The sequence below is a fragment of the Amblyomma americanum genome, chromosome 5 (genome assembly GCF_052857255.1).
Source record: "Amblyomma americanum isolate KBUSLIRL-KWMA chromosome 5, ASM5285725v1, whole genome shotgun sequence".
Classification (NCBI taxonomy): Eukaryota; Metazoa; Arthropoda; class Arachnida; order Ixodida; family Ixodidae; genus Amblyomma; species Amblyomma americanum.
This window is the reverse complement of record NC_135501.1, coordinates 141109452-141119179: the sequence shown is the minus strand read 5'-3', so window position 1 is coordinate 141119179 and position 9728 is coordinate 141109452. Positions and strand designations below refer to the sequence as shown.

General features: G+C 49.0%; 1 protein-coding gene across 1 annotated transcript; it reads left to right on the top strand.

Moving 5' to 3' along the window:
- The first annotated feature begins 897 nt into the window (after nt 1-897).
- Nucleotides 898-6823, top strand: LOC144134239 (isocitrate dehydrogenase [NADP] cytoplasmic-like). Its single transcript, XM_077667196.1, has 4 exons — nt 898-1083; nt 2113-2417; nt 4064-4405; nt 6214-6823. Exons 1-4 carry the CDS (start codon nt 898-900, stop codon nt 6698-6700), a joined length of 1320 nt encoding a protein of 439 aa, XP_077523322.1. The 3' UTR covers nt 6701-6823.
- Nucleotides 6824-9728: the final 2905 nt, after the last annotated feature.

Genomic DNA, 9728 nt, shown 5'->3' with positions numbered 1-9728 from the left:
TTTCCCCCGCTTTGATAGGAGGTCTTCCAGCAATATGCGGTTAATCCCGGTAAGCGAGGTGGAGTGGTGCACTGAGTCTATGTATTTTGATACATACAGAGCGACCCGCGGTGAATCCGGATTAAAAAACTCAGTATTAGCCTCTTACGGTGGCGGATTGAGTTCCTATTTCTTGAAGGCAGATGATGTCGGGTGGAGTAGGGGAGGTCTGAATGAAGAGTTGTAACGAGGTTCCTCTTGCATAGAACGAGCGCCTGATCCACTGCCATATTTCGAATTGATTTGGGATGTCTGAAGAGGTATTAGTAGTTGCTGCCATTGTGTATGCTTTCTGCATCACAGGCGTAATTTATGTAGTTGATGCGCCTGTACATCTAGGCTCTTTGGTTGTTTATGTCGTCCGCTCTCTTGCATGGCCGTGTTCCAGCACGTGGACGTTGCGTTGCAGCTCGGCTGCGGTAGGTCTGCGACTGGGTTTGCGTCTGGGTGGTAAACTGGTATTTCTGGGTGATGAGCGTTTGAATTCGAGCTTCTAAGCTTGCGAGACTAGCAGCTTCTGTTGGGGATGCCACTATTTGCGGAGTGGGCTTACTTCCCTAGATTGAGTCACGGGTGTTTGTTGTTGTGCTGTCTGTGCGGATTGTCCTTTTATTCTAGGCGCTGGCGGCGCCGATTAAGCTCGTTGACTTGTTCTCTGAGGTATGCGTTGTCCTTTTTCTAGTTGGCAAAATTTGAAACCGGTGTTTGAGTAATTTTTAATAAGTGGAGCTTACACAAAGACTTAATTTTATGTGCGTTAGTCAGAAGAAAGTAAGAAAAAGGAAGAGCTTTCACGCGGTGATGAAGGTTGCGCCCTTTCTCGTGCGCCCATCCGCGAGCCGCGGTCATCTCGAGCGCATGGCAGCGGTCGCCATCACTTTCCGTGGCATCGGGAAGCGACGGAGGCTCGGACACGGCGCCAGAAAAATGGAGCGCCTCAAGTGTGGCCCCATCGTGGAGATGCCAGGAGACGACATGTCGCGCGTCATCCGGGACCTGATGCGCGACAAGCTCATCCTGCCTTACGTGGACATCGACCTCAAGGTACGGCGAGCTATTCCACGTCTACACAGCGGCCACATTTGTCGTTTTTGCACAAAAGCATGGAAACATAGTCACTTGCAGCAGCAAAGCCAACTGAGGCTAGTAAGACGAAGCTGTGTCTCGTTATGCGGACTACCGAACCCCCTCGCTTGCTCTCTAGAGGGCACTTGGTGCACTTCACGCCCGGATTTCAACCAGGGTGTCACATGCTTGAGTAAGTACATCGGGAGATGCAGCATGGTTTCGCGTTTGTAAACAATCGGGAAACGAATTCACGATGGAGCATATGGGCCGCCCCCGTAACACTGTAATGAGGACGGCCTCCGAGCGCCGAGCCTTCCCTTTCCTCACTCTCGCTCCTGGCACGCCACAGTTGGTCCCGCGTTAGGGTTAAGACCCAGCCCTCGCCAGTAAAACGCTCCACAGACTCATTAGTGGTAGCCAACTTCCCCTCCTATCTTTCATGAAAAGACTTCACAATTCTCCCGTCACGCTCCTCCCCCGCCTTATTTCCCCTTCATTTCAAATTATTTCCCTCATTTTCATTATTTCCTCTTATTCCCTTTTTTTCTCGTGAAAAGGCTTCACAACTGTCCCGTCACGCTCCCTCTTAAGATTTTCTTCCGGCAAAATTTAGGATATCATTTATTCACCACCTGCCCCGAAATCAGCCTGCCATAATTCCTAGCTCCTGCTTCACACTTCACATGCGGACTACCAATCAAAAGCTAGCGCCGTCACATTCGGGAGTGGGCGCTTGGCTAGTGATCATGTTAAGAAATCACTTTCCTTTCATCTCGCGCTCGCAACCATTGCTGCATAGCCACGGAGCGGTATCCATGAATTTAAAGAGCTCATTAATCCTTCTCTCATCCGTTTCGATTTCTGTTCTTTATCACCATAACCCCGGCAAGGCACTGATATCCTTTGCGACAACGCTTGCTTTAGCAATCTATACAAAATAGCATGTAATCGCATGGCGACTTCAAAGTATAGCTAAGCATCGCGCCAATTCACGCTTTCCCGCAGTTGTTCGACTTGTCCATCGCCAACCGCAACGAGACCGACCACATGGTGACTCTGCAGGCTCGCGACGCGCTCAAGCGCTACAACTGCAGCGTCAAGTGCGCCACCATCACGGTGGAGCGGGACGTGCTGGAGATGTACCAGCTGAAGCACATGTGGCAGTCTCCAAACTCGATAATCCGTAACTCCCTGCGTGGCGCCCTCTTCCGTGAGCCAATCATCTGCGCCAATGTGCCGCCACTCGTCAAGCAGTGGCGGAAGCCTATCGTGGTCGCCCGACACGCGTTTGGAGACCAGCACATTGGCAGGCAAGTGCACGGGCCGAAATATTCCTTCCCTGGCATCTCTCTCAGGCTGTAACCTAATGCAACCGAGACAAGACTCTGCAGTGAGCCGCCAACGATATAATTTGCTGTTTCGTGCTAAACGTATGCCACCCATCGAGGTTAAGTCGCAAGAATTTGGTAGATATGGAACGTAATGAGCATACTTTCAGTTACAGCTGACAGTAAACTTTGAGATTTGAGTCCGCAGCAAAGGCGTTGTGTCGCTAGGCAAGTCAGAGCGGAGCAAAAGATGAGCAGGTCCAAGTGTTTTCCCCGTCAACCATCTGTGACGCGGAACGTGAAAATCTATTTGTCAATGCTTGCACCAGACGCGAGAAAATGAACTTTTCTACTACATATTTCTGAGCCTAAGTGATCGCAGACTGCCGCAAATCAAATCTGAAATCAAGCAGTAACACCTTACTGGTAAAGCTTTGTATGGGGCTAGTTGGTTGTACATACCGAAACTGGGGAGCGCTATAATCAAGACAAGGGGACAACACCACAAGACACGAGCGTTGCGCTCGTGTCTTGTGGTGTTTTTATGTGGTGTTGTCCCCTTGTCTTGATTATAGCGCTCCCCAGTTTCAGTACCTTGCTGGTCTTGACCGAAACGGAAACTGAGGGTAGAACTGGCTCATAATTGGTTAGACTCGACTCGTGGTGTTCAGGCTCTGCGAAAAATATGAAAACTAATGTATCTATAGCCATTTTTAGACATAGACCTTGACACCTAAATGAGCAGGTGATGAATGACTGGTAACATATGGAAGGCATCGAAAAGGAGCATTTAAATACTGCCTTCGTTTGAGGTATATTTTGGTCACATTCAGGTGTAGTGAAGAAGAATTTAGACAAGAGTAATCAATAAGTGGAGCCTAAAAACCTTGAGAGCCGTTAGCAGCTTTGCTAAGAAACATTACATGCACAAGATAGCACACGTGCGGCATCTGTGGGTTCACTTCAATTAAACAGGACTGCCATCCTAGGCATATAAAAAGTCTTTCCATAAGAGCTCCTCAAGACACATGTACAGATGTGTGGGCACGTCTCCAGAGTGCTCGCACTCGGACTCGGCTGCGCAATTGACAACCGCCGCTGCCTGGCGGGCCCGATGAATGTTTTAGGGACATGAGAAGTTAAACACTATCCACGTGAATGTGCAAGCATGATAATATGTTTCGAACGCTCTGCATCTCGCAAACGATCCCAGTGTACACCTCAGTACACATCGATTCACAGAATGTGTTAGTCGTGCTGAAGACTTGCTCAAGAACAATCTCCACCGCGTGGAGGCAATACACGTGAAAAACATTTGTGTTCCTCACAAAGAGGGCACTTAAAGAGCTCTCTCAGGTCATCTTTCAAAACTGCACGAAGCACGGAGCATAGTTTCGATTTCTATTAGGCTTACCTAATACACTACTGAGGTTTAAAGCTATACAAACAAGCAGTAAACAGGCGGAACGCTAGAACATCAGCAAGTAAGCGTACCCAGCAGTCTTCCTGCATCCCCCACTCCCTCTCGGAGTTATGACTGTACGGTATTTTTTTCTTCCAACCATATGCCTTGATTCATGCCAATCCACCATAATTTAGGAATAACAATCAAGCCTTTCATTATTCAGGGACTTCGTCGTTCCAGGCCCCGGCACCCTGGAGGTCTCCTTTACCCCCACCATCGGCTCGCCGTACCACGTGCGGGTGTACGAGGTCCAGGACACGCCGGGGGTCGCCGCGGCAATGTGCAACACGGACAAGTCCATCACAGAGTGCGCCTACTTCTGCTTCCAGTTCGCGCAGCGGCGCAACCTGCCCTTTTACCTGAGCACCAAGGAAACGATCCTCAAGAAGTACGACGGCCACTTCAAGGACATCTTCGAGCGCCTCTACGAGAAGAAGTACAGGCCGAGGTTCAAGGAACAAGGAATATTTTTCCAGCACCGCTTAACGGACGACATGGTAGCAAGGTAACAGCCCGTTCCACGACGGTACTCAATTTTTTTATGCGATAGAGCTCGTTCGGTCTGCGTAGTAGTATTCGGCATTGCGTGTCGGAAATAAACGGGGGCTGCCTTAAAAAAATCGCATTATGGTAATTAGGGGTTCCAGTGATTAACGATTGATTGGCCTGTGACAAGCGATGACGAGTTAATGAACTCATGGCATTTCATTGATTAATTCAGTGTTTAAAGAAATGCAAAAATGAAAAATTGGAGACAGGGTGGCTCAAAAATGTCAGAATGCTCAGAATCAAGGGCCAATGCTTGATGATGATAATTAAAAATTATTATGTGTAATTGATCAATTAACTGAAACAATTTTGCAAAGCCTGAGAGTCATCAGCATCAGACGGCGTACGCTATCGCGTCAGCTCATAAGCGCAGTATACGAGTCCTCCAACGTTGTTTTTGTTTTTAAAGCTTTCAGAGATAGCAGTGGATTTACAAGAAATTCAATCTAAAAGACCCGACTTCGAAAATAAATATCTGAAGTGCTCAAGCAGGCAGGTCACAGAGGAATAAATGATAATGGTCAATACAAATTGAGTGACAGAACCGATCGTGTAGCAGAGTTCCCAGTCCTACATTCCACTCAGACGTGCTGTGGCAGTCGGTCTGGGGGTCGTTCATACCACAATGATACGGGCACTTCCTTACTACCAGCTACTAGCCCCTGGATTCCATTTACATAGCCTACTTAAAAGAAAACCTAAGAGTGCTGTTTGGCAGTCGCCGTCTTGGTCAATTAATGGCTTTATCAACAGTAAAGTAAAAATGAGTGACGCTATTTTGTCTGTCAGATAACTTACGGCGATAAGGGCGAAGACCTGTCAGACGAGTTCTCCACTTCTTCTGTAAGGCACTCTGACTGCTGAGGTCTTGAGGATGAAACTTCGACTGGATGGTTCCTCACGTTACGGAAGTACAGGCGTTGCGAAGGGGTGAGGAAATATACCGGAATAGCTCAAAGCCGGGCCGAATATGCGACCCTTCTTATTTTTTTTTCTGCTAGGCGTTTGCTGGTCAAAACCATTCTAATCTCATCCAATAACCAGCAGACAGCTGGAGTCCTTGCAAGTCAGGGCAGTTTTTTTTTCCGGCATTGCCCGCCATGCTCTAATGCCCAATATAGGAATTCTAGCGGGAAAGATGTGGAGGCTGCTTCTAAGCTCCTCCGTACTAGCATAGTTACTGGCATTCGTCTGGGCGCCGTATTTCATTCGCAAAGTAGTAATCCTTGATTACTTATTACCACCAGCAACAAACAATACGGGGGAGAGGGATGAATGCACCCACTATCATTCATGGAAGAGAGAGCAAGTTCTTTAATGATTCCATGGAAGATTCTCTGGAATGTAGTACCCTCTCTGTTTGGAACGCCATATTCGTCTACTCGACAGCGAAGATAACTAGAGGTCGTTTGAATCTTATCTATAAGCCATCAAACGTTCACATATCACACCAAAATGTCTCGGCTTCCCGTGCGGCCAAACTAACTGGCAAATCCCTACAGATGTTGATACCTTGGCGGTAGAAATCTGCTACAATCGTACATCGGAAGAGGCACTCGCAAAACGCTGGCTTGGGATCGCGAAGGGCGTAAACGATAACACGGTCTAGTATTTCAATTGATATAGTACTCTAGCCATGTGCTTTATGTACTCTAGGTACATAAAGAGCAGCTGCGTGGTAGCTGTTTTGGTAAATGAAATTCACTATCAAAGGCTGAAGGAAAAAGCCACTCTTGCCTTTTTTCTTTCCCTTCTGCCATGCAGGTCCTTGAGAATGGAAGGCAGCTTCGTCTGGACCTGCAAAAATTACGACGGCGACATTCAGTCGGACTTCGTGGCGCAGGGGTTCGGCTCGCTCGACCTCATGACCAGCGTTCTTCGGTGCCCCGACAGCAAGACCATGGTCGCGGACATCGCCCACGGCACCGTGACCAAGCACTACCGGCGCCACAAAGCCGGCCTCGAGACCTTCACCCACTCAATGGCCACTATCTACACCTGGACGGAGGGCGTACGTCATCGCGGAAAGCTCGATGGCAATCCTAAGCTCGGCATCTTTGCCAATGCCCTGGAAATGGCCGCCATCGACCTAGTCGAGACCGGCTGTATGACCAAGGACTTGGCTCTTTGCGTCAAGGGGTTCGGGAGCGTCCAGAAGAAAGACTACTTGAACACATTTGAGTTCATTGACAAGGTTGCCGAACAGATCGACGCAAAATACAAGCAGGTGTTCTTGGAACAGCCCGCCTAAAGCCAAACGTCACGGTCCACTAGCGCCCTCTTTATGTACGGGAGTGCGCGAGATTCGGATTTTCTCCTCCCCCACTCTTCTTCCCCTCGCCAGCATTGAAATAAACGCGCTAATATTTGTACTCACCTGTGACTGATTATTGTGCGTCTCTGCTTTTCTCTCATGCGCAAACTGAGCTACCTGCCCCGACAATACCAAGTACGCTGGCTGTACCGTGTTAAGCTGCGAAGGATTCAGTGAAAAGCTATAGCCACAGTATAACAGTCGTCTTATATCCCTGCGTAGCCCAACTCAAACCAAAAACCTTTTGATCGCTTACGGGCATGCTGATCTCTTCGATTTCGCGCAATATTTGGCTGCGTGCGCAACAGGCTCGACTTCGGCAACGTTGCCCTTCTCGCTATTGAGTGCAGAGATCTTCGAATTTCAATAGCTGTTCCTGCAGCTTGGCATCTTCCGAGGCACTGTGCGCGCTGCTACTGTCAATTTGTAAAAAAAGAGCCGCTTTCACCAGCGCGTGCGGGCAGCACAAGCAGATGAAAGATCTTACATGAACGGTCGGTAGAAAGCCCCGCGTCGCAGCAACAAATTCCGCCGAAGCGACAATGTCCGCTGCTTGAATAAAACATACCCCTATACAAAGCCCCTCTAAGCCTCCTCTCCATTTCAAGCAAAGAAACTTTTTCACTAGTCATTGTCCTGTGAGATTGTAAATATGGCATTACAGAGACATTCTTGCGAGCATCCACCCGAAACTTAATGTCTTTACGTAGTGTTCTGGCGGTCCTTTTGACACGCGATAATTTATGCATGCAACCAACTATTTCCCTGTGACATCATTTTAATAGCAAAAACTTGGCTCGTTACCCATGTAATAGAGCACTAATGATACTGCTTAGCTTCACAATCTGTGTGAGGTAAAGCGAATCTTCGTCCTTCACTTTCCATGCCTATTGTCCTTGAGGGGTATCCCATGGGCTCCACTTCACGGTTGACAAGCAAACCCGGAAACGTCGCCACTTTTGACGAAGAATGGACCGGCGATCTTTGTTTCATATTTTACAGCGCTGTAAATAACTGGATTCAATGTTCCGGAGTCCTCCAATTAACCGCATTGCGGAGACGAATTATTTTAGAGCGACTTCAACACTCATCAGCTTTCGTCTTTTTAACAGCGCTGAGCGGGCACTTTCGAATGAATAAAGTTTTCAAAGGGGAGACTGGGTAAAGCCAAGAGTAAAACACAGCTCTCTGGCCGCCAGGTTCTCCAGGATCTGGGCGGCTCTCAGAGTGCATGTCTTGCCTCTACATGCTGCATGAACAGCGTATTGCTATCCATGTTGTCCCATAAATACCTGCGCGTCACCAGCATGGAAGTCTACAGCAAGACCACTACGAAAATGCTTGCGCCACGTTTCGGGTGCACAGTATTTTGCGCTAATTCGCAAAGCAGGACTAGGCGTGTACAACGAGGACCGCCCCAGCCCGTTCTACACAATGTTGAAATAGTCACTAAAGCCTTCCGGAGCACATCAAGTTTCCAAAAAACTCTCCGTCTCCAAACCATGATTTAAATGCTTGCCGAATAAAGGACCTACGCAAATGTAACTGCGGCGAAAATGTTTTCATGTGTATAAAGCGACTCTGGAAGAGTATTGATCGCGGCCTCCTCAATGTGGCCGATCGCCCACTGAGCAAGGCAATAGGGCCTGGATGCCACCACTGAAGTAAAACAGGGCGCGCATATTCTTTCATTTTACTCCCTCCTGCCACCATCCTTGTGTCATACCTGTCAGCCCTCATTTCCCACCGCTCATTTCCGCTCCCTGGCGTCTATTACATTCTCCAACCCCCGCACCATCCCTGTTCTCCTAACTTCGTCCCCTCTCGTCTCTGCCGAGGGTACACTGACTGTACAGAGCAATGAAGATCCGACAAGAAAGCCCTGATGTATGACCCCCCGTGGTGGCTCGGTGGTTCGTAGCCGGACTACTCGGGCTTGGAACCCGACCGCGGAGGCCGCATTTAGATGGAGGTCAAATGTTTAAAAAGGCGGCCATCTGCCGTGCGATATCAGTGCGCGTTAAAGACCTCTAGCTGCTCGAAATTATTCCGGAGCCCACCACTACGGCTCCTCTTTCTTTCCTCCTTTCCTATCATCTTATTCCTCTCTCTCACGGCAGATTGGTTTAGGTTTGCTTCAGGTGGGTTTCACGTCCCAAAACGGCTCAGGCTATGAGGGACGCGGTAGTGAAGAACTCCGGAAATTTCGACCACCGAGGGTTCTTTAACGTGCACCGACATAGCACAGTACATGGGCGCCTTTGCGTTTCACCACCATCGAAACGCAGCCGCCGAGGCCGGGTTCGCATCCGGAGACTCCGTCTGAGCAGCCAAGTGCCCTAACCGTTGAGCCACCGCGGCGGACTGCCGTCTTGGTTTTGAGCGAAGAAAAGGCACATCAATGGTTTACTATGAAGGCGGACACGTTAGCCGCACTTGGTGTCCACCTACATGGTGAGGCAGTGATGCGCCTTTCCTTTCCTCAAAACCCAGTAATGGTTTATAGGCCGCAAAAAGATGAATGGGAATTAGACTGTCTTATATACCTCGTGCAAGCACAAGTGTCGACTGACACGGCGGCGTTATCATCGAGCGGTCTTGAGGATGGCCGGTCTCAGGACAACCGGGCAAGGCATTGAAGAGGCGGGGTTTTTTTGCGCTTTGCATTCGAGCTTGCCCGCAGTGATCATGAAACTATGGAAGCCTGCCATTAAGAGGCGCTAAAAAGTATCGTTACGGGAGGTGGAGATGTCCCCCAGTGCGGAGCTGGAAGATGACGATGGTAAAGATGAAAACGTATAGACAGAGAGAGGAGCAGTTAATTCAACCACATTTTGCTAGTGGCTGAGAAGGGAATCGGCTTTGTGCTTCACGGATGGGTACTGCTCCGAAGTCCCCGAGGTCTTCTGAAGCAGGGGGCGGTTAGGGATAGTGGGGAGGATTGCATGACGTCCAGGTATGTGTA

Bases quoted from the DNA above. Each gene is read 5' to 3' on its own strand.
- LOC144134239 (XM_077667196.1), top strand. From the start codon at position 898: ATGGCAGCGGTCGCCATCACTTTCCGTGGCATCGGGAAGCGACGGAGG. The intron at 1,084-2,112 runs GTACGGCGAGCT...GCTTTCCCGCAG, and splicing joins ACGTGGACATCGACCTCAAG to TTGTTCGACTTGTCCATCGC. The intron at 4,406-6,213 runs GTAACAGCCCGT...TCTGCCATGCAG, and splicing joins ACGGACGACATGGTAGCAAG to GTCCTTGAGAATGGAAGGCA.